Genomic DNA, 25,142 nt, shown 5'->3' on the forward strand with positions numbered 1-25,142 from the left:
TTTTTAATGATGTTTCTGATGATGTAAGGATGAATTTTGAAGTGTCCATTTGCTTATAGCTAGCGTAATTAACATTTTTCTTAATGCATGTGTATTCTTCTATTAGCGAATGTATTAACAGGTTATAAAAATTTGGTTATAAAGAATTATTAGAGAAAATTTACTGGTGTTTGAATCAAACGCTAGAAAAATTTCCAAAATTTTCTGGCGTATAATACAAACGCCAATAAGTATTTTTTGGCGTTTAAATAAAATGCCAGAAAATTATGGAAATGTGTTTACCTTAAAACCCATAAAAATTAAGATAAAGATCCAACTCATATTCGGTAATGATTTTAAAAATAACGTTAAGGGTATTTTTGTTTTTTCACTTTTTGAGAGAACAAAAATACTCTCCACTAAAACTAACTGAAGAGAATTATAATTCACGCCCAACACAGCGCCCGACACAGGAGCTCAGCTCTTCTGATACACTAATAAATAAATGCCAATAAATATTTCTTACATTTATACACGAATTTCATATTCAATTGCTATAATATACGTTTTTTTTTTTAATTAAAAAAAAAAAAAGAGAAAGAAAACCTTGGGAGCTTGTGTACAAGGTGGAAATTATACTGCACCTAGAGTTGAACTATTTGGTGCGATCACAATCTTCAACTTAACGCTAACAGTATTAAACAATATTCTCACCATCTACTAAATAATAAAAACAATATCATACATACTTCGATCGGAATTACTCATCTCCCGGCGAGTGCTGTGAACGGAGTGAGTTGACTTTTAATAAAAGCGTTGTCCGTGTCTTCTTTGAATGACGGAGGCATGGCCGGCCACACAAAATCAGGTCTCTCTGCGGCCAACAGCGGCGGAGGCGCCTCCCCTGTAAGCACTTGCAAAACTGTTCTCATGGAGGGTCTTTGGTGTGGATTTGGTTGGCAGCAGGCCAACCCCAAAACAAGCATTCCAGCCATTTCGTCCTCATCGAACTCCCCTGCCAATTTGGAGTCAACTGCATCAACGATCCTCTCCTCCCTACGAAGCTCCCACAACCAATACACAATCCCGTTGTTGTAGTCGTTATGCTCACTCTGATTTCCAGGCTTCCTCCCGCATAAAACTTCCAACACGAGAACACCAAACGCATAAACATCTGTTTCAACGGTTGCCCTGCCAACAAGAAAAGTCTCTGGCGCCATATAGCCGGGCGTTCCGGCAATCGTTTTTGTTGAGTGGTGGGTTACGTCGCTTTGCTGAATGGTACGAGCCAATCCGAAATCTCCCAGCCTTGCGCTGAAGTCCGAGTCCAACATGATGTTGCTGGCTTTTATGTCGCGATGAAGCACCCTCTTTTCACACCCATTATGGAGATAATCTAGCGCCAGAGCCACCCCATGAATTATGGTGCGCCTTTTTTCCCAGCTGAGCGGTGGTTGCTGCAAGCCTAGTTTTTCATCGCCAAATATGAACTTATCGAGGCTGCTATTCGGCATGTACTCGTACACAATAAGGAGCTCGCCCTTTTCATAGCACCATCCAATCAATTTGACAAGATTTTTGTGGCGGAGGCTGCCGATTGTTGTGACTTCTGCTACAAATTCTTGCTTGCCTTGACGTGAATCCTTTGAGACTCTCTTGACAGCTACCTCCTTATTTGCCAACAATCCCTTGTAGACCGTTCCAAAGCCGCCTTGTCCGAGCTTGTTTCTGGGGTTGAAGTTGCCTGTCGCTTTTCTCAGCTCTCTCAATTTGAAGTTGAGTGGAGCCATAGAAGACCCTCGAATCTGGTCTTCTATCATTGGATATGCATCTTCTGGCCGCTCTCTGTGTTTTCTTTCCCAATACATGTAAAAAACAACCCCGCTAATTAACACAATTACCACCGCTGGAACAGTGATCCACACCCATAAAAGCTCTGCATCTTCACCAATATCGTCACCCACGAATTCCCATGAGTTTATGATGTTTTGTTGGAGGTAATTGCTTGTTGAAGCAGAGAACCCCACGAAAACCTTCTCTGGAAGACGGTCAGAGAGATTAAGCGGCAGAGACATGATCACTGGCATGTACTCCCCTGTTCCATTACTCATCACGAGTACAGAGACAGTATTATTTTTGCCATCAAACACAACCCTTACAGATGTTTGATTCCCTGCAGTAAGATTGACCCCATAGCCACCTAAAGACACCTGTTTGATTGAAATGATGCTATTTACATCCAACCCAACATGGTTACCATCGAGATCTTCAGGATAGCTCTTTCTCGTGTCAAACTCTACGGCCACCACATTAGCTTGAGAGGATCCATTTGTAGCCGCGTTTAAAATCCCAAGCCATTGGCCATAGCTGCTCTCTGGAAGAGCTGCATCTGCAGCTAATATGAAGGCCAAGCCTTCGCCGACTGGAGTATTTGGGTCTAAGGGAGTGATAGTAAATACAAAGGTGGTATTGAAAGACGCTGCGACGCCTTTGCTCTTGCTCCACAATCTGAATTGCTTCTTGTAAAAGGTGCGTCCGGATTGATTTATGGTATAGCTTTTTGTATTCACATCGGGTGTAACTTGGATAGCTGCCCCAGAAATGCGTGAATTTGGACTAAACATAAGGAGATCAACTGGATTTTGATCAGTGAAGTTTGGAAAATTAAAACTAAAGCACCCAACTTGAGTAAGAATTCCCCCACCCAAGAGGAGTAGTGCTAGAAAAAGGGACTCAAATGCCCGAGAAAAGCTCATTCCGCCTTTGGAAAGGTTGCAGGATTGCAGTATCTGGCAAAGGCAAGAAGAAGGAAAACCAAGTTTCAGATTTGTATGGAAGGCATATATTGTCATTGGAAATACCGAAATTAAATAAAGTTATAGACTTGTATCAGGAAAATTTCCTTGTGCTTTCTGGTATATACTATTTTAATTTTGGTCAAGGGTTGAATATCATGTATACTCAAACGCCAATGATTCTCTAGAATGTATTTTTTTAATTTTTCATCTTTTGTGTTGGGGATGGAGAATGGGTAAAATTGATTGGTTTTGACATGGAGTTAAAAAAAAAAAACATCATATGCGATGGGAGAAATGGTTTGGTAAAGGTTTTGGAGGTGGGTTTTTTTTTTAACAGTCGTAGAAAGATTTACGTTATATAAGATAGAAAAAAGTTTTGAATTTTTTGTACGAAAAAAAGTGAAAAAAGTTTTATTTTGTAGTGATTTTGTTTTGACTAGTAATAAAAAGTTATTAATGTAATATAAAAAGTAAAAATAGACAAACCGGCCATATTTCTAGGAAGAATTTGGTTCTTTGTTTTCAACATATGTGAAATTTTTCATTCAACTATCAACAAGGCAGTATGAATAATTACAAAGACCAGAAATTAATCATCTATTTCGATAGGAAGCTACGTGGAAAAGCAGATGCATTGATGGCAAATGGTCATCAAATTGTAAAGGAGTATGAGTGAGATGCCAGGAAGAAAAGTCCAATTCCTAAATGTGAGGGGAAACAAAAGAAAGAAATTCCAAGAAATTACGCATGGCACATTAAGGTCAATGCTTGCCAAGTGTTCTGCTAATTAAGCAATCAGATCCAACGGTAATTGGACTTCTTACCACAATCACCATGACTTTTTAGGAAGCTACCATTGCTGCTTTGGATGCTTCTGAATATCATTATCCTATCACCATCTTAACCAATTTTATTAACTTGCTTTCTTCACCATTTGAAACATGAACCCCCTTTTTGAATTGATTGAATTGATTGAATTTCTTTCTAACCAATGATAAAAAGAAAGAAAGAAAAACATTGTTGAATTTTCTATGTGGGGGTCAAAACTCAAAAGGAATTGTCCGGAGGGGATAAAATTTAGTTTTGGAGGGACGCTTCATATGAAATTGGCTTTATACAAAATTATCTTTCGTTATAAAAGGTTTAAAAAATTTCACCTCTAAGTGGATAGTTTTTACTAGAATAATGATACTCTTTACACATATTTATTATACTTATTTCACACCCGTTGATCAACATGTTTTAAGTAACTGACATAAGAAACTACTTAATACACGTCATGTCAGAATAAATGTGATAAATGAGTGTAAATGGTAGCGTTACTCTTTCTATTATCATGTACCTAAAATTACATAATAAATTGTGTATTATTAAGCAAATTTATGTAGTTACTGTAAAACATATAGTGCCTCGATTGTAGGCTTGTATTATTAGATATCATTGATTCAATGCATCTACAATTTTTTCTAGAAATAAGTTTTGAATTTTTTTTTTTTTGTATAAAGAAGTAAAAATATTTCGTTTTGTAATGATTTTGTTTTGAATAATAATAAAAAGTTATTGATGTAATATAAAAAGTATAAATATTGAAGAGTTGGAAAAAAAAAAAAAAAAATTTGTACTTTCCCCGGTTCATTGGGAAACGGGGCCTTAGTTCCAGGAGGAATAAGTTTGGTTCTTTATTTTCAGCATATGTGAAATTTTTCATTCAACTATCAACAAGGCAGTGTAAATAATTACGAAGACCAGAAATGAATCATCTATTTTGATTTGGTGATCGATAATTCTCTTAAGGAAGCTACATGGAAAAGCACATTGATAGTCATCAAATTGCAAAGGAATATGAGTCATATGCCCCAGGAAGAATAGTTTAATTCCCACATGCGAGGGAAAACAAAAGAAGGAAATTCCAAGAAAGTACGCATGCAACAAGGTCAATGCTTGCCAATTGTCATCTGTATAATCAAGCAATCATATCCAACGGTAATTGGACTTTTTACCACAATCACCATGACTTTTTAGGAAGCTACTATTGCTGCTTTGGATGCTTCTGAATAACATTATTCTATCACCATCTTAACCAACTTGATTGAATTTCTTTCTAACTAATGATTTTAAAAAAAAAAACAACATTGTAAAATTTTCTATGTGGGCGTCAAAACTCAATAGGAATTATCGTAGTTTTGGAGGGCTGCTTCATATGAAATTGGCTTTACTTTATACAAAATTATCTTTCATTATAGAAGGTTTCAAAAATTTCACCCTTAACTAGATAGTTTCTGTTAGAATAATGCTACTTTTTACACGTATTTATTATACTTATTTCACATCAGTTGACCTGACGTGTTTTAAGTAACTGATATGAGAAATCACTTAAAACATGTCACATTAGAATAAATATGATAAATTAGTGTGAACAGTAGTATAATTCTTTCTATTATTTGCATATACCTAGAATTACATAATAAATTGTGTATTATTAAGCCAGTTTATGTAGTTATTGTAAAACATAAAGTGCCTCGATTGTAGTATTAGATATCATTGATTCAATGCATTTTATATGCATTTCATATTAGAAAGAGAAATGCTACCGTTCTTCGGGTGTTTTCCTTATCTTACGTGGATATTGTTTTCTAAAATAAATATGAAGAACCGGTAAGATTTCTCTATTAGAAAAACAAGAAGGGTCAAAATTAAGACTCTAGCGAAATTGCTTGCCATTGATAGAACAACACCAAGTTTATTATTCATTTATTTTATTGAAGTGACAATTTTGTTGTATGATATAATAAAAGGATTATAGTCCACCATCTAATACTTAAAACTTCTATGTCCTTGTGATTATAGTCCCCCATCTAATACTTAAAACTTCAAGACCATTCACACTTGATGCATTTAAGAGTGACGGCTATGTTGTGATATATAAGTGATCATTTTCTAGTTGACCGTATTCGCTTTCTAGTAAGGAGGTTCTGTTTCGACTTATTTTCCTGGTAGATAATTACACGAAGTTGGGTCGGGTACTCATGATAGGGGCAGAGCCTTCGACGGTCAAGTTTAAAGAAAGAAAAAAGAACATATAAAATTCTCCTGTGTAGAGGTGTCAAAAATTACCGAGAAACCAGAATTGAAAAATCGAGAAACTAGGAAACCGGAAAATCGGGGAGCCGGTTTTGATTCTGGTTGCAAAAAACCAAAGACCAGGGACCCCAACTCCAGTCCCAATTTTTGGCACCCAGTTATAACCGGGAAATCGAAACCGGGTGTATATATATATATATATATATTAAACCGGTTAAAAAAAAAAAATCTTAAAAAACCGGTTACCGGACCGGGTACGAACCGAAACTGGCCGGTAACTGGGACCCAGTTCCCGATTCCAATTGCCCAAAACCAAAAATATTAAACCGGTTAAAAAAAAAAAAAAAATTCTTAAAAAACCGATTACCGAACTAGATACGAATTGGAACCGGGAACTCGGTTCAGTTGCCCAAAACCAAAAACCGAGATACCCCAGTTCAGGTACCCGATTTTGGCAAAAAACTAAAAACCGGTTGACACCCCTCCTGTGAAAGGAGACTTGCCTGAGTTTGGACATAAATTTGCTACAAACTGGTTTGTAGCTAATTCATATAAACCAATTTAATAAATTAACATGTGTCTCTTAACATGTTAAAAACACATATTTTTTTAATAGTTATGAAATACATGTCACTTTATTAAATGAGTTTGTATGAATTAAACGTAGCAAATTTCTATCCTTGAGTTTCTGCATGGAGGTGTCCTATTTTTTCTAGGCTTTACGGGCTTTTTATTAAAGTGGGCCTACAATTAATTTGACTAGGCATTAGACTTTGGGCCTTGGCTTATTTTCCATGAAATTATAAAGGAGTATGACTATTATGCTAGGAAGAAAAGTTCCTATCTTATCCTTGACGTTCTACTTATCCTTCAAAGTTACAGATGGGTTGACAAAACAGAAGTTAGCATTTTTTTTTTGGGCATTCAAAGATTATTTTAGCAAAAGATGGCCGATATATATATATATATATATATATATATATATATGGCTAGCTATTTTAGCTATAAAAAAATAGGTAGTTCGTATAATGCTCAGTAAATTTGTTGAGTATCGTAGCTCTAAAAAAAAAAAAAAACTAATAATTAATTTGATTATTTCTCCTCTTTAAGAATAGTGAAAGTGTATAAAGAAATAATACTTCAATTGGAATAATGAAAGTGTATAGAGCTATACTTTAATGAGCATCTCCAATAGTAGTGGCTATTTTGGCCATTCAAAATGCACAATTTTTTTCATTTTAGTTATTAATTTTTCAATACAAACTTCAAAAAATTATCTATTTAAATATTTACTTTTGAAAAAAATATTATTTTTATTGAAAAGAGGGAGATGGAATGGAGAAATAAAATAACAACAAAATTGCTTCAATGTGCTATTGTAACATTACTTTATATGAACCATGCTAGGAGGAGGGAATAATTTCGTTTCTTCGTTCTTCCCTCAACTCTTTCTATTTTTCTGAATAATACAGTGGTGAGTCCGGTGATGCTCAGCTCTACAGAAGTTTCTATTTGTCTTCTCTCTATATTTACTTTCATACTTTCATTAGTAATCTACATAGAAAAGTTTTTTATGCTTTTATGGGTTTCAATTTCCTTAAGTAGTTTTCTAAGGTTTTGTTTATACTAAACTTTCAAAGTAGTTATCCTAGATCTCTAGTCTGTCGTTCATTTTCTCTTTAGTTCATTTATGGGAGCAAAAACATTGACCGATGACCGATGAATTATTAGACATATGAAAAAATTTGTCATCGATGATAGAGGTAATGAAAGTGATTGCGTTCGAAAATACCCTGGTAGCAGAAATGGAAAAACAAAGAAAACACTATCTAATTAAGAAAATTTTGATGGATTGGGTAGTGGCCATGGACGTGATTTGTCAAAATATGTTGTAGATTTAGAAACTAATTAGGACAGTGACATTCAAAAAGTTAAACAAAGTATAGATCCGACATGAAACGAAGAAAAAACATTGTTTAAAAAAAAAAAAGTGGGAAATTGTGTACAAGGTGGAAATTCGTAGTGATAGGCATGACTCATCTCCCGGCGATATCTGTGAACGGAGTAGATTGGCTTTTAATAAAAGCGGTGTCGGTGTCTTCTTTGAATGATGGAGGCATCGCCGGCCACACAAAAGCAGGTCTCTCTGTGGGCAACAGCGGCGGAGGCGCCTCCCCTGTAAGTATTTGCAAAACTGTTCTCATGGAGGGTCTTTGGTGTGGATTTGGGTGGCAGCAGGCCAATCCCAAAACAAGCATGCCCACCATTTCGTCCTCATCGAATTCCCCTTTCAATCTGGAGTCAACTGCATCAAGGATCCTGTCCTTCCTACGAAGCTCCCACAACCAATACACAATCCCATTGTTGTAGTCGTTATGCTCACCCGTATTTGCAGGCTTCCTCCCGCAGATAACTTCCAATACAAGAACACCAAACGCATAAATATCTGTTTCAACGGTTGCCCTGCCAACGAGAAAAGTCTCTGGCGCCATATAACCAGGCGTTCCTGCAATCTCTTTTGTTGAGTGGTGGGTTACGTCGCTTTGTTGAATGGCTCGAGCCAATCCGAAATCTCCCAGCCTTGCGCTGAAGTCTGAGTCCAACATGATGTTGCTGGCTTTTATGTCGCGATGAAGCACCCTCTTTTCACACCCATTATGGAGATAATCCAGCGACTGAGCCACCCCATGAATTATGATGTGCCTTTTTTCCCAGCTGAGCGGTTGTTCCTCCGAGCCTAGCTTGTCATCTCCGAATACAAACTTATCGAGGCTACCATGCGGCATGTACTCGTACACAATAAGAAGCTCGCGCTTTTCATAGCACCATCCAATCAATTTGACAAGATTTTTGTGTCGGAGGCTGCCGATTGTTGTGACTTCTGCTATAAATTCTTGCTTGCCTTGACGCGAATCCTTTGAGACTCTCTTCACAGCTACCTCCTTATCTGCCAACAATCCCTTGTAGACCGTTCCAAAGCCGCCTTTTCCGAGCTTGTTTTTGGGGTTGAAGTTGCCTGTTGCTTTTCTCAGCTCTCTCAGTTTGAACATCCGTGGAGCCATAGAAGACCCTCGAATCTGGTCTTCCATCCCTTGATATGCATCTTCCGGCCGCTCTCTGTTTTTTCTTTCCCAATACAAGTAAAAAAAAATCCCGCTAATTAACACAATTACCACCACCGGAACTGTGATCCACACCCATAACAGATTTACATCTTCACCAATATCTTCACCCTCGAATTCCCATGCTCGTACGCAGTTTAATTCGGTGTAATTACTCGTTGAAGCAGAGAACCCAACGAAAACCATCTCTGGAAGATAGTCAGAGAGAACAAGAGGCAGAGAGATCAGTGGCGTGTACTCCCCTGTTCCATTACTCATCACGAGAACCGCGACAGTAATATTTTTGCCATCATACACAACCCTTACAGATGCATCATTCCCTGAAGAAAGATTGACCCCATAGCCACCTAAAGACACCTGTTTGATTGAATTGATGCTATTTACATCCAACCCAACATGGTTATCATCGAGATCATCTGGATAGCTCTTTCTCGTGTCAAATTCTACTGCCACCACTCCAGAAGATCCATTTGAAGCCGCGGTTTCAATCCCAAGCCACTGCCCATCGCTGCCGTCTGGAAGAGTGGAATCTGCAGCTAATATGAATGCCATGCCTTCGCCGACTGGAGTATTTGGTGTGGCGGGACTGATATTAAGCAGAAAGGTTGTATTGAAAGTTGCTGTGACGCCTTTGCTCTTGCTCCACAATCTGAATTGCTTCTTGTAAAATGCGCGTCCGGATTTGTTCTCCAAATAGCTGTCAATTCGAACATTGGGTGTAACTTGGATAGCTTCCACATCAATGCGTGAATTTTCACTTAGCATGAGAAGATCAGATGCATTTTGATCAGAGAATTTTGGAAAATCAAAACTAAAGCACCCAACTTGAATAAGAATTCCACCACCCAAGAGGAGTAGTGCTAGAAAAAGGGACTCAAATGCCCGAGGAGGGCACATTCTGCCTATGGAAAATACAGAATGGCCTTAATGGGGGTTGCAGGATTGCAGTATCTGGCAAAGGTAAGAAGAAGGAAAGCTAAGTTTCAGATGCTTGGGAAAGAAGAGAAAGCTATTGCAGATTTTATGGAAGGCATATAATTCTCATTGCAAATACCCAAGAAAAATAAGGGAAATTTCCATGTAGTTTCTTTCTGGTATGCTGTTTTAAAGCTGGTCAAGGGTTGAATATCATGCATGGTCAGAAGCGACATGCCAATTATTATTTCTAAAAGGTATATTTTAATTTTTCTTTCTTTTGTGGGGATGGGGAATGAGTAAAAGTGTTTGGTGGTTTTTTTGGGATTCAATTTTTCTTTGGAGTAATGATATTTTAAGTAGACTTTTGATCAACTAGGATTGACATGGGAAATCACCAAGAAACTTTCATTGTCACGTCGCTTGCTATGTCATTTTCTTTTAATAAGTACATTGAACTAACAACAAGAAAGCAAAGAACTAAACAAGCCTAAAAGTTAACAAACACGACCCAAGAATGAGGGCCATTTTCACTAACAATAGGAACCCAGGGTGAGAAGGCGTAGCAGTGGAGATGCGGCCAGGAAAAAAAGATTTGACTGCGGCCCAATGTGCCTTAGAATGGGTGCATAAATTTGCATTTCTATTAACTTTTCTAGCTCTCCAAGAGGAGGAAGCTGGGATAGAGTCCAGAGCCTCATAAATGATGGAAGAGATACGCTAATCTTAAGAAGAGCTCGGGTATTGGAGAGCCAAAATGACAACCATCGAGTCACCTTGAAAGATAAATTTATTGAGATTGAGGGATGAAGCCAGCGACACTGCATAGCGAGTTGCTAAAGCTTCACCAGTGTTTGGCGTTTCGGGGGCAATAATATAAGAAACCATGGCTAGAATAATTACGACAAACAACTACTTGCACCGAAAAAAAAAAAAAAAAAATCTTGTATAGCGGTGTCAAAATTAATTTTGAACCATCCCGATGGAGAAGAGCCATCATTTAATTTCAATGCATGATAGTAGTATATCGGTCAATGAAAAATGTTTTGTTTCTATTTTTTGCTTATTTTTTGTTCATCTTCATATAAAAAATGAGTAAATTCATCATTAAATCGGTGAAACCACATATGAGTTGTACATATTCAATAATAAATTTGCATAAAAAATAGGGCTAATAACTTTTTTGGTACCTGGGTTTTGAGATTTTTTAATTTTCCTCTTAGGTTTTAAAACATGACAAAACTAGTACATCAAATTTTAGAAAAAACCGAATCACTACCTATAGTTTGAAAAATTCTATGCCACCCCCCGTTTGACCTTAGAGGGTAGCTTAGCCACCCCCAAGGCCGATCTGGGGGTGGCTCAAGGGCTATGGGGGTGGTTTAAACCACCCCCTTTTTGGCCCTTAGAGCCACCCCTAAGGTCAAACTGGGGGTAGCATAAAAATTTTTAAACTGGAGGTGATGATTTGGTCTTTTTTAAAATCTGTGGTACTAGTTTTATCATGTTTTAAAACCTAAGAGGAAAATTAAAAAACCACAAAACTCAGGTACCAAAAAAGTTATTAACCTTAAAAATTAAACAAGAAATAAATGTATATCACCTCTCATCAATGTACTAAAAGAAATTTCTCATTTTTCCGACCCCTTTTGTTGCCCAAGTCTGCCACCTAATCTGGTTCTAGACTTAAAGGTTTAGAGAGTCCAGAAAGAATGAGTCTGGTTCTTCGTTTTCAATAAATGTGAAACTTTCCATTCAACTATATCAACGTGGCACTATAAATGATTTCAAAGACCAGCCAATTAATCATCAATTTTGATTTGGTCATACTTCTCTCCCTCCCTGGAAAAGCACATGGACAGAAATGACCATCAAATTGTAAAAGGAATACGTGTAAAAATGTATATGGCACGAAGAATAGTTCGTGTTGACAAATTGGATTCCGTAAATGCCAGGGAAACACAGATGTTATCCAAACAAAAGGGAGAGGGACCATGCTACCCAAGTTAATTATTCTGCTAATTAACCAATATGCTGGTTTTGTGGTCATTATCCAATGGTAATTGGACCTTTTAGCACTCTAACCATGACTTTTTTGGAAGCTACTGTCGGCTTGAATGCTTCTTAATAACACGATGCAGAATAATTCCAAAAGGAGACCAATTTTATTAACTTGCTTTCTTCACCGTATGAACATGAATACACGTATAAATTGTAGTACGTATTCATATTGAATAGTGAATATAGGGTCGGAATTTATTTTTTTTTTTTTATTTTTTTATTTTCCCGGTTTTTGGGCGCGACAGTATAATCAACTGATTCACAATGTTGTAACTAGTCCACTCGTTTACTTGACTTGTAGTCTTCGCTCTGAGCAGTTCAATCTGCGTAGAACGCTGCGTTTCTTTCATTGCAGAATCGCAGATTCGTTTCTTTTTGTTGGTTTCAATCTACAATCTCATAAGCATTCCTATTGCTCTGCGGAAAAATCGAATAAAACTTTCATTTCTATTTTCCTTGTTTTGGACTAGAATTAAAGGATAAATCAGATTCATTCTTCACGAGCTTCGATTTCAAATCAGTGTGAAATTAGGGTATTTTTTTTTTCTAGTTTCTAGTGAGTTCTCTGAGTATGATCATTCGAGCTTCTACGATTTTTTATTAGAGCTTTCCCTTTTTCTTTTTTCCAATATAATTTGAAATCAGGCGGGGAATTAGAGTTTGTTTTTGTTGTTGTTGCAAGAAGTTAGGGTTTTCGTCTGAGAATTGGGTTTGGGGTTTCCGATAGAAATGGAGAAGAGCGATTCGTTCAAATTTTATACTCCAACGGACACGGAGCACCAGAATTCGTGGAACGCGGGTTTCGGAATCGGCGCGAGCGATCGGAGATTGGCGTTTTCGCGCCAAGCTTCTTTCGACCAATCGCGAGAGCCCCACACGCCCATTTCGATCAATCTAAACGAACCGGCGAAGCCTCTGCTTTCGCGGAGCATCTCGAGCATTGACATTCCGCCCGGGTCCTTCTACTCTTTAGACGAAAATGATAAGTTTTCCGGGGAGGGAAATGGATCGGCCGAGAAATTCTCGGTTTTGTTGTTTGCGTCTTCGGTTTTTCGGATCATGAGGTTTGGAAATAGGTACATGAAGAGGTTGTTCGTGATGATTTCGCTTAACGTGGCGTATTCGACAGCAGAGTTAGCTATCGGCCTGTTTACAGGGCGTGTGGGTAAGCACAGTGATCTCCCTTTGCCTGTATTCAATAATTTCTATATGCCGACTCTGTTAGCTTGCGAATTATATGTATGGTAACTTCGTTTAAGCTATGATTGTGTATTTTGTAGTTGTAATTGGTTGCAACTGATTGGTGATAATCCCAGCACTGAAATTGGATTGCGGAGTAAAATACTTCGTATGTGTTTGGGCTGTACGGTAGCTTGATTCAAAACTAACTCCACTGCATAGTCTTGTAAGGGTAGCTTATACTGAATAGCGTTAAGTGGTTTAACTCTATCACTGTTTTTCAAAAAAAATTGATGACAGTCTAATTCTATTGTAAATGTTGCTGGTAAACACCACCCATAGTCTCTTTTGTGGTTATTGCTGTGAGGAAGTGAAGGAAGATTATTTAGTTGCTATTTTCAGTTATCATGTTGTAATCTTCAAAAATAAAATGGGAGGAATCTGAATGTCTTCTTCATGGAAACAGAGCTGCTTAAGAAACAAACCTGTAGATGTATATGGGTTATGGATTAATTCATTGTCTGTAAGTGCTCACTTTTTATTCATTTTTGGGAAGTCTGTACAAGATGGGACTATAAATTGAAGCTAGGCTATTTCGAATCACCTGGGTTCGAAGGAGAAGTCTCCTGGTTTTAGTTTTCATCCTGTCTTTTAGTTTATGACTTAATCCCTAAGTTTTCATTTTATTTTCTATATCAACTTCTTTCTGTTTTGATTGCCGGTGTCTTTTCAGGTTTGGTTTCCGACGCCTTTCATTTAACTTTTGGCTGTGGCCTATTGACATTTTCGTTGTTTGCAATGGATGCTTCAAGAAAAAGGCCTGATAGAGTTTACACTTATGGGTGAGATTAGTGTCACATCTTTTAAGTGTTCCCTGCCAAGTACTGCTGATTGTAAATTGTTGTTTTGATAATACCACTTCTCTCTTTTTCATCCAAACTTCCCTGAAATATTTATTATCTGGAAATGAATCATATTTTGTTCCTATGATGCTATCTAGACTAATAATGGATTTGATAGGAATCAGTTTGATTAATTGCAGTTCTTCTCCATATCAGGTACAAGAGGCTAGAAGTTTTGTCTGCTTTCACAAATGCTGTAAGTATTTGACATGGCCCACTTCATTGCATTTTTAACCATTATTGCCTAAGCAGACCCGTAAAATGTTCTTCACAATGACACCGTGATGCTTTCATTAGCTTAAAATATTGAGGACACTTCTATTGCAATATCTTTTTCTGTGTTGTGCATGCGAGCAGGTGTGTTGACACTGTTTTGGGCACTGATACTGGTTTATTTTAGGTTATGTGCTGAAGCCACTATGTTTTAATGCCTCCAATCTATGCTATATTTTTATGCATGTAAAATTTGTCGTTTTTGTTTGACATGTTTACATTGTTTTGTTAATAATGTAAGTAGGGGTACTTAGGAACCATAGCATCTAGGAAGAGATGGACAGACTAAATCAAAGTTCCCCCGCCCTAACCGAATACCAAAATAGACCTCTATGGGGCTAACCAGGCTCAAAAAATCTTTTAAAAGACCCCATGATCTTTGCAGTCACCGATTTTCTTAAAATGGTGTAAAACCATGAAGGATAATACACGTAATCCTTATCTAATACATTACATTATGAAATACAGTAGGACATCCCTAGTTGTATCCTGAATGATTTTTGTGTTTCTTTCCCTCCAAATTGTATAAATCGTAGCGGCAAGTATAAGTACGCATATTTTGTTCATGATGGACTTACTTTTAAGTTTTGAATCATCCAATCAATTGTCTCCTTCCACCGTTTATGAATTCATGAGAGATTATACTTATAATATAGCAGATACTAAATGTGCTTAGAGAAGGGGCAGGAGGAGAAAAAATGGTCTAGATCTTCTACCCCTTGCCCACAAAGGTTATACCTAACGTTCTAGGCTATGTAATAGACATGCAGTTTGGCTTGAGTATTGAACCTGTCTGGACCGCTAACCTAAGAATTATTGCATAGCGGAGTGGAAAATAGCTTTTTTATGCCATATGATTTTGTGCTACTCCACCTCTGGGTCTGGAGATTGAATGCTCTGTCATGCACCTCTTACAGAAAATTTGCCAGGTTGATCCCATTCCCATTGCACTTGATCATCTCTCATGGGTTGGGCTTAATTCCTTAGGAGTAGCATTCTTAGTTTCCTTCCACTCCAAGGACTGAGCAGTGGGCCACCTCTACTCAACTCCATTAGTGATTAGGTTGCATTTTTTTCTCAATGTAAAATATGTTTTGAGGGAAAATGTTTTCAATCAAAAATATTTTTGGGGAAAATAACTAATTTTTCATTATTTAATCGAGACCTTGAAGGGGAGTTGTAGGGGAGGGAGAGTTGTTGAGGGACTGTAATGAAAGGAGGGACAAGGGTAGTTGCAAGGGGTGGGGAGGGGTTGTGACTGGGCAAGGGGGATGGCGGGTGTCAAGCGGAGGAGGGTAGTGCCAATGGGAAGGAGTGGCTAGGTTCCTTCGTAGGGTTGGGGTTGTGACTGGTCAAGGGTTGGGTGCGCAAGAGGTAGAAGAGGGTAGCATGGAGGGGATGGTGGCAATTGAGAGAAGGGGGTGGCACAGAGGGGAGGGTGGAAATTGAGTTTCTCTGGGAGGGTGGGTGGTGCTGCTGCCATTTAGGAAGAGGGGCGAGAGTGGTGACAAGTTCCATAAAATGGTTTACACCTCTTGAGATGCATAAACGATTCCTCCTTCAGAGCCAATTTTGCTTTTGACTCAGAAACCATTTTTCATTGACCACTGACCAGTTTTTTTTGCCTACACCAAATACCAGTAAATGAAGAGGAGGTCTTCTGAACAATGTTTTTAACCAAAGCAAAGCAACCATAGTTCTGCCAGCCATGTGTGAACCCAACTTGAGCATGCTGACTGGTTATTGTTAGTGCATATGTGCTGGAGATGTTTCATTATAGGCGCCTTATTCCATTGTTTCAGGCTCGTAGCACCCAGGTTCCCTTCTTAGGAAGACACATGTTCCCAAGCAACTTTAGTACCTTTGGTGCTCGAGTCACTGCCCTCCTGCAAGAATGATCTAAGGTTTGTTCAATGTGCTTGATCACTATCTTAGGAAGGATAAATAAGGAAGCTCAATAAACTTGGACGGTGAAGAGTGGTCTTCACTAGTTCTAATTTCCCAGCATAGTAAAGGGTTCTACACATCCAACTTTTAGGCTTAATGATTTTATCCACTAGAGTTCTACATCTAAACCTTTGAGTCAGGAAGAGATCAATGGCACTCTTAACATTTCTAACTGGGAGAGTATGAGCACTGTAAGCTAGGGTTCTCAGTATTTATTCTCCTGCATTCACTGGCAGACTGCACACGAGGACATGAGAAAGTTGTGATAGTTCCTGGAATAGATTAAGGCACTGAGTGACTGGGGAGATAGAGTTGACTTCAGCCTACAGAAGATGAAGAGGTCATCTGGAAAATATAAGTGATATTTTCTCCTTCTCGAATCTCCAGTAAAACTTAAACTTTCTTTCAACCACCATGCCATTCATAAACCCCGAGAAAACTTCCATTGCTAGCCCAAAAGGTAGGGCGACATAGAGTTCCCTTGCCTTGATGCTATGCCCCCAAAAGCAAACCATTTAGCTTCCTACTGATACTGATAGAGAACCTGGTAGAGGTGCACTCCTTTATCCACCTAACCACATTTTTTGTGGAAACCAACAGTTTCTCAATGTGCTACTAGGAAATGCCATTTAACTCTATCATAAGCCTTTATCAAGTCAGCCTTGAGAGCACTGTTGGTTGCTCATTGGTCTCTATGGTAATTCTTCAATAACTGTTCAGATTCTTCAATTCCACCTTTAAGTCTCTCTGAATTTGGAAATTAGTTAATAGTTAAATTGCATACCTTTTTTTTTTCTTTCTTTTTTTTCTTTTTTCTGTTTTAATCTGGGCTAACAAGTGGATTTTTTTTTTCTGTTGCATGTGTAGACAGCTGTTTCTTTTGTTTTTGTCATTCTCCTTAGCTGTGGAAGCACTTCATGCATTCATCCAAGATGAATCTGAGCACAAGTAAGTTGATCTGCTGATTTTGATGAGCCAGATGGTCTATTGTATTTAAGAGTTGGAGGATTCATTCATCTCTGTGTCATATGGTTGCATATCAGCTCCTGTGCTGTATGATTACTAGGTTCTGACTATCTAGTATGTCTCTTTTTTTTATCTTAAGTTTTCTGTTGTAAACTCATATATTTCAAGATGATTTAGTTTTGCTGTCTTTTATGGCTCTTTAGTTAAATATATTAATATGAGGCATGTAAGAGCCCCTTTAGTCTAATTCATGTTCTAGCCAGGATATCCTCGCTTGAAATGTTTGCTTTATAATTTTGTTCAACTGTTATGCAATAGTGTAAGTATGATGCCTAGCTTGTCTTAGATACAGCTTAATACAAAGCTCTTTTTACGGAAATGATGCGGTAATTCTGTCATTATAGGATTATAAACGATAATGAGTTATTATTATTTTTATCATCGTCATCATCATTTTTTTTATTATTGTTATTTGCTGTGAACTTACTACCCAATGCTAGCTTACTGCATATTTATCCACCTTCGTTTCTCCTAATTCTGTGTTTGTGTTCTATTTAGACATGATTTTTTATTTTTTATTAATATATGTTTTTTATTTTAAATAATGTATATTCATTCAAAGCGCTTTTTTTTATTAATATATGCTAACCATCAATGATTATAGGCATTACTTGATTGTTTCTGCGGTGACAAATTTATTGGTGAATCTTATTGGTGTTTGGTTCTTCCGAAATTATGCTCGCAGAAATCTTGGTAAGTGTTGCGGCAGTTTAAGATTTTAAGTGAGGTAACCTACTTGTTTGTGTGAGCAAGCCATGAAATTAAACTTTATAAATGTTACTTTTGGAACCTTTCCTCATAGCCTCAGTATTTGCTTATATTTTCCCCCTCTTGTATTTCATTTTTGGCCAATTGAGAACTTATTTATAAAAAAAAAAAAAGAAAATTGGCCAATTGAGAAGCACACTGCAATTCCACCCTGATTGTCTAAGGGCACCATATGCTTCCTAGAAGAGTACATGGCATGTATTGCTCTGGATGCTTTCATATTCTGTTTCGTGTATTGGTTTTAGTACATTCCTTGATGTTCCTTATTTCAACTCGACATGTAAGACAACCAGAGGCACATCTAGGTTGTGGTTTAAGACTGTTACAACTTGTCTAACATGGTTGTTTAAATGAACCAAGCATTACGCTGGGCATACATCAGTGTCTGTGATAGGTCCCTGCTTATTTTGTTCAACTATCTATTTGATTCCCATGCATGCTTACTCATTGATACCTGGATAACAACATTATTAATATTTCCGCATATGCTCCTTTAATTTGATTTAACTTTTAAGAGATATTTCTCAAGCCAATGGGGAAGATATTGAGAGGGGTGAACTGAAAGTTTTATAACGAATTCATGTTGCCTCCCTCTTCTTGTAACTCTATGCTTGTGCTGAAAGTGTCTTGTCTGGCATGGTATCTCTAGTACTATAATGATAACTACCATTGTAGGGTTTAAATCATTAAGTGTTAGGACTGGACGCCATGTCACCAATGTATATAGGAACCTTTGATCCTGAATATTCTTCTTATATCACTTGCTTGCAGTCTACAGAAATGCAGAAGATATGAATTACCATTCAGTTTGCCTACACGTTCTTGCAGATTCCATTCGCAGGTAGGATGTGCTCTCTCTCTCACTCTCTGCTGCGTGTGTGCTATACACATGTACATGGTTGTATGTGTGCACACGTGTGTGCTCCTTTTCTCTGTTTTTATCAACCTTCTTAAGCTGGTGTACTCCGCTTGTTTCTCAGTGCAGGTTTAATACTGGCATCTTGGTTTTTGTCCCTCGGGTAATTGCTACTTAATATTAGGTTTTTGACTGTTTTGGCAATTCCCAGCCCTCCTCTTCCTTGTTTTCAACCCTTTTCTTTCCCCTGTAATTTGCGTTTTATACTTTTCAGGGTTCAGAATGCTGAAGTATTGTGTTTGGGGCTAGTTTCAGTTGCAATCTTTATGCTTGTCATGCCCATGTTTAGAGCGACTGGAGGCATCTTGCTTCAAATGGCACCACCCAGCATTCCAACTTCAGCATTAAGCAAATGTTGGAGACAGGTAATTCTCTTTCCTTTTAGTTTATAGGAATACAAGGCCACAAGAGAAAGAAAAAAGGGTGGAAGATGTTTTTCATTGATGCTGTCTAACCTTTTTGACATTTGACATTAGATTACTGCCCGCGAAGATGTGTCAGAAATTTCTCAAGCTCGTTTTTGGGAATTGGTCCCTGGTCATGTTGTTGGCTCCGTCTCAATACAGGTGAGTTTTTGAATGTAATCTATCTTCTTGCAGCAAATTTTTTCCCCATAGTGTAAGATTGTTTACATTCTGGTTGGACATATGGTGGCTTTTTGTCTAAATGCTCGAAAGATCTGTAATTTAGTGATTTCTTTTGGTGGGTGAAAAACTTACAGGTGAAGAAAGGGATAGATGATAGTGCAATACTCCACTTTGTGCATGGTTTGTGCCATGATCTGGGCATACAGAACTTGACAGTTGAAACCAATGATGTCTGAGCTTTCTTTTTCTTGTCTTCTCATTTGTGGTTTTATAACATGCTGGTACGTGACATTAATTTTATAGATTGAGGCCCATGATTTGTTCATGTTGCCATGTCATCGCAGAGGGATAGTAAATGATGACTCTTGGTAGCATAACTGGTTCTTGTAATTCATTTAATTTCAATTAATTGGAAATAATTAGTCAAGTTTTTCTGAGTTTGTTGTTCTCTTCATCTTGCTTTCATATGCAGGGCTATCTTGTAGGTCTGATCTTAGATCGTTCAGTAAAGTAACTTTGGGTCAATAAAACAAATTAATGCTCTAGGAATTCAATTTTATTGAATTAACTCTCAAAAATTGTCTTTGTCTAGCACGGATCTGGCTTATATGCTGTTATTAATTTTTGTTGTAGTAAAAGCAACGATTAAGATTGAATCTCAAAGTTGACGTACTTTTAGAAGTTTTTATTAGGAGAGAAATAAAGAGAAATTTTGAGAGATTTATTCTTAACCGTTGCTTTTACTACATCATACATGTTGTTATTAAAATAACATTATGTAAGCCGGATCCGTCTAGCACCTACGTTGTCTTATTTATAGAGGGAAACAAAAAATAATAAACTCTTACCTAGTAATAAATGGAACATGATTCTTATGATTTAAAGTTGATATATCTAATGATGTACATAAAGTCAATGTTAACACGTCTTTTAAAAAAAATTAAATAATATAATATCATGTATATTGTTAGATGTCCAAACTTTATCTATTTTATTTGAAATATAGAGGATCATTGTCCGGACGAGTAATCAAACCGCAAATCATTGCTAAAAAAAAATTCAAACCATAAATCACTATTAAATTAGCTTATCTGGGAGAAAGAACTGTCAATATAAAATGTAGAAGATGATCTGAACAACTCAATCATCAATCATGTAATGCACATGGATCATCACAAGAAAGGGAAAAAAAATGATTCTTTAAGTTTTTTTTTTTTAACTTCCCTATTAAAATTAGTCCGAGCAAAACCACAAGATCATCACAAACACATACTCAAATGCACTATGAACAATCATTTAAAGACAACAATAATCATTTTAGCCTTTAGCTTTCTCAAAGATGATTTCTTTTTCTTTTTCACTTTGCATCGATCTCTTAGTGGATTTCTATAAGTAGTAAGTTTGATTGCTCTATATCCCTTTGGTGAACTTCCATAGAATAGTGAGTTTTGACGGAGAATACACTACCCTGTTCTTGCTGTTGCCGGAAACAACTACCTGCCATGTGTACGTTGATCCTGCATTGAGAACATTTACGAAGAGCAGAAAGAAATCTGCGCAATAATAGAACCAAAGATGCAGATTTCTTTCTTCTTCACAAATATATAAGACAATAAGAACTTTTTAAAAGTTGGGTAGGATAGGAAAAGGTTGAAAATCATACCCATATATTAGGACATGACTTTTTCAAAAAAAAAATTAAAAAAAAAAAAAAAGAATAAAGAAAAGAAAAGAAAAAATCGAAAACGGCCATGTGTGCAAGATCACTAGCATATGGAGAAATTTCTGAGGAGAAATTCTTGAAATGAAAGTGGAAATACATATGAGAAAGGTGCCAGATGCTTGGACCCAACTCAAATATGAGAAATTATATATATATTGTGTGTGTGTGTGTGAGCATTGTGAGAGTGTAGGTCGGTTCGAAAAATCATGTGCCTTTGAAATGTCTAAAAGAATATGTCACAAGTGACAACAGCATGTTGACCAATGGATGAAAGAAGACCAATTTGACAGCAAATTTGATCGATATATATTGAGAGAGAGAGGTAAACTTTCAGAGAGTATCGCAATTTTTCATAAAGAAGAGGAACCCTTGGAAGAGGTAAGTCTTTCGGAGAGTTTTGCAACTTTTCATGAAGAAGAGGAATCCTTGGAAAAGGTAAATCTTTTAGATAGTTTTGCACTTTTTGACGACAATTCTACATATCATGTGCCTGATAAGAGCCCCGAAAATAAAGTCTTCGATTTTAGTGTTGAGCCAATTGACTATGTTGAGGAAATCTGCGTGAGACAGAACAATGACGGAATCCTCAAACAAGCTCTAAAGTCCATAATTGAGTTACTTTTTATACCACCAACTTCTCTTAATTTTCCCAATTGGCTAAATAAAATAAAATAAAATAAAAAAACCACACCACCTGCCCCTATTATTTCTTATACAAAAATGCTACTCAGTTTTTTTAACCAACATTTTTGTACATGTGTTATATTCACATTAATTTGTTTTTTATTTTATTTTTTTTAAATGGTACTTGAGAATGCTGAGTAGCATTTATCTTTCTTAAATATTTTGACAGAAGGACTATCATATTGATAAAAATGCAAATCTCCTTGCTTATAATATATCTTATTGGGCTGCTACCACTTATATGATCGGCAATTTTTTCACGTATTTGCATTCGTTATTAGATCTCCCCCTTTATCGTGGTAAAGATTCTTGGCCGGTGGGCTCATTTTGAGAGGCTGAATACTTGGATTTTTTTTTTTGTGGTATTGTACTGTTTGGCTATCCCATTCCCATCCAAGGGTACGTCTAGCAACTCAACCAAAACTCCTACAAATCCAAGAAATTGAAGAGTTTGTCCTCGATCTTCACTAAATTAAGCCTTTTAAGCCCATATCTCTTAAGCTCCTTCTCTCTTACTTGCCTTACCTTTTACATCAACGTGGGTCCTTGAACACATGATGGAATGCCCACATGACGTCAAGGGATACATAATGATTTAATCTGGTTTGACTTAATTAGGTTGTCTTTCTCTGGTTGCTGTTAGCCGATTTGTTTAGTTTTTGTATTCCATTTTGCAGCGTGTATATATATATATATATATATATATATATATATATATATTGCTGCAGGTCTGTCTACTCTTTTGCAAAATGAAACTTTTATTCATTTGGAAAGAGAGTTTGAAGAAGAAGAAGAAAAGCAGTATAAGTGAGTTTTATCTAAAATTTGTAGTATTTGATATCAAGAGTCAGCCACCATTTCAAGTATCATGGAATTGGACATAGGGATTGCGATTTTGTGTTGGAATCACAAAAGTGTCCCGCATACCTTAACTACAATCTTAATGATCATGTGTATATAAGTTTCTAAGCACTTTCTTGCAAGTCAATTTTTAAGAATGAATTCTATCCGAGATTTGTATTATTTGGTATCAAAGCATCGTGAGATCAAACGAAGTTCATTGAGTATTGAATCGAGGAGGTTGTAGCTTTGTAATGGAGTCAAGAGAGGGATCTATATCCTAGATTAAAATGTTTTACTACCATATATGCGCATAGTGTTAAGCCATTGAATAAAAAGAGTTAGTGTTAATAGAGTTGTCCGTCGTGGACGTTGGCTGCAAAATGTGATGGTACGTTACGATCCTAAATGTCACACATCGCTTAAGTATAATTTTAACAATGTATATATAAATTAAATCGGATTTTAGTGGTCAATTCAATTCAAAGTTCGTATCAAAGAATAAGAATATAAAAGAAAGAAGTTTTCTGAAGATTCATAAGAATATTCTTAAACCGTAATACAAACAAAGGATATATGCTTTTGATTTTTTTCTTTTCTTTTCTTTTTGAAGAGAGAGAAAAAAAAAATGAAAGATTATTAATAAGTGAGAACTCAATGAAACATAAATGTTGTGGGCCATGAAGGACGGCAAGAATTAATCTAATTTAATTATCATTAATAGTTAAATGTTTCTGTTAAGAAAAAATATACAAACAAACAGCTAAGTGACAATGAAACCTCCACCCGTAATAATCATTCTTTAGCGCTACCTTTTGGCATTTGCAATGTCTTACTAAAATATTTCTCTGCATAATATACCATCTCCATCGTCAACAGACGCACTTGCTGTAATTATATAAGACGGCACCTTAAGCCATATATATATATATATATATATATATATATAGAAAATTTTTTATTTTTATTTTTTTTTGAAAAAAGTGTTCTGATATATATAAAGATTATAATAATATTTGTCAACAAACATACTTTCTTGATAAGCCCACTGCATGCTTTGAATCTTCGGTATCAACTGATCCGATCAGTTGTGTGTAGATTTGAGGAGATGGCAACAGTTAAATTGGGTTCGTGCAAAAAAGATTAAAACTTGTCTTTTCTCAATGAAAAACAATAATACAACATTACTAATCCTTGTACAATAATTAATGTCGATGGACACAATGAATCAAAACAAAATTTTGAGTTAAAACACAGTTGAGGAATAGTAGTAACAATGAACACAAACAAACAAAGAAACGTGTAATGTGGGTTGGCAAATGACCAGCACTTAGAAAAACAAAAATATTTCAGAAGAAAAATTTCCAAATTAAACTGCATTATAGACCATTTTGGCCAACAACCTCAAACCGCAAAGGAAGATTCTATGTTAATTAACCAAGAACCAATATCTGCTACTATTCGAACATCTGAAGATAATGCAGCGGATAGAAAGAAACAGCTTTTCAAGTCCAAAACAAAAAGGAGTAAATGATTGTTTTCTGATTGTGTAATCCTCTGTAAATGATTGTTTGTGATCTGCTGCATTATCTTCAGATGTTTGGATAGGAGTAGATATTGGTTCTTGGATTCGACAAAGACATACAGCACCTTTAAATGATTTTTCACCATGCACCACAGGAAGGAAACCATGCATGCAAACCCAAAATCCAGTTCGTGGTCATGTTAGATTCTCCTGTTCTTCAGTATGTCCAGCTTTCAAGGTCAAGTTGAACGAGATTGGTGATAATAATCTGGCCTACATGTATGTGGTTCAAGGAACAGTGATTGAGACTTTTTCTTGATGTAACAGTAAAAAACACAATTGAATTTTAGACATGTTAATCTGTAATTTTAACTGTCACATCAATCATTTAATACTTGAAAGTACATGTAATGTTTCTCGCTTTCTATTTGGCATGTTTATTTCAGATTCCAGTGTGCTTTATGTTTTCTCTCTTTCTCTATATTGTCCTTACGTATATTTTCAAGTATTCACTACTTTTTGGGAGCGAAACAAATGTTGATCACTTGAAAGCACATGTAATGTTTCTCGCTTTCTATTTGACCCGTCTCTTTCTCTATATTGTCTTTATGTATACTCTCAAGTATTCACACTTTTCAAGAAGTGAATCAAATGTTGATTTTCACTGCCGTGTCAACTAATGAGATCGGTATGTATAGCATTTCTCATAATCTAAACATTGGATGAGTTGTATAAACATGATGGGTAGGCAATTCCTCTTTTTGTGCAGACCAATTACCTCGGAGCTAGTTTGGGTGAGCACATGCTTTCCTTGTC

At 36.6% G+C, this 25,142-nt stretch overlaps 3 protein-coding genes across 3 annotated transcripts; 1 reads left to right on the forward strand and 2 right to left on the reverse strand.

Annotated features, from left to right (window-relative positions):
• Nucleotides 1–618: 618 nt before the first annotated feature.
• On the reverse strand, nucleotides 619–2,735 carry LOC132162203 (putative L-type lectin-domain containing receptor kinase S.5). Its single transcript, XM_059572468.2, has one exon. The coding sequence runs from the start codon at nucleotides 2,733–2,735 to the stop codon at nucleotides 744–746; it is 1,992 nt and encodes a 663-aa protein (XP_059428451.2). The 3' UTR covers nucleotides 619–743.
• Nucleotides 2,736–7,857: 5,122 nt separating this feature from the next.
• Nucleotides 7,858–9,961, reverse strand: LOC132161767 (putative L-type lectin-domain containing receptor kinase S.5). Its single transcript, XM_059571948.2, has one exon. The coding sequence runs from the start codon at nucleotides 9,875–9,877 to the stop codon at nucleotides 7,895–7,897; it is 1,983 nt and encodes a 660-aa protein (XP_059427931.2). The 5' UTR covers nucleotides 9,878–9,961; the 3' UTR covers nucleotides 7,858–7,894.
• A 2,245-nt stretch (nucleotides 9,962–12,206) lies between these two features.
• On the forward strand, nucleotides 12,207–19,994 carry LOC132192325 (Cation efflux family protein). Its single transcript, XM_059607623.2, has 10 exons — nucleotides 12,207–13,121; nucleotides 13,869–13,977; nucleotides 14,194–14,233; nucleotides 17,129–17,205; nucleotides 17,888–17,976; nucleotides 18,823–18,892; nucleotides 19,032–19,070; nucleotides 19,182–19,332; nucleotides 19,444–19,533; nucleotides 19,689–19,994. The coding sequence occupies exons 1-10, from the start codon at nucleotides 12,686–12,688 to the stop codon at nucleotides 19,788–19,790; spliced, it is 1,203 nt and encodes a 400-aa protein (XP_059463606.2). The 5' UTR covers nucleotides 12,207–12,685; the 3' UTR covers nucleotides 19,791–19,994.
• The last annotated feature ends 5,148 nt before the right edge of the window (nucleotides 19,995–25,142 follow it).

Source organism: Corylus avellana, chromosome 10 (assembly GCF_965113065.1).
Source record: "Corylus avellana chromosome 10, dhCorAvel1.hap1.2, whole genome shotgun sequence".
Classification (NCBI taxonomy): Eukaryota; Viridiplantae; Streptophyta; class Magnoliopsida; order Fagales; family Betulaceae; genus Corylus; species Corylus avellana.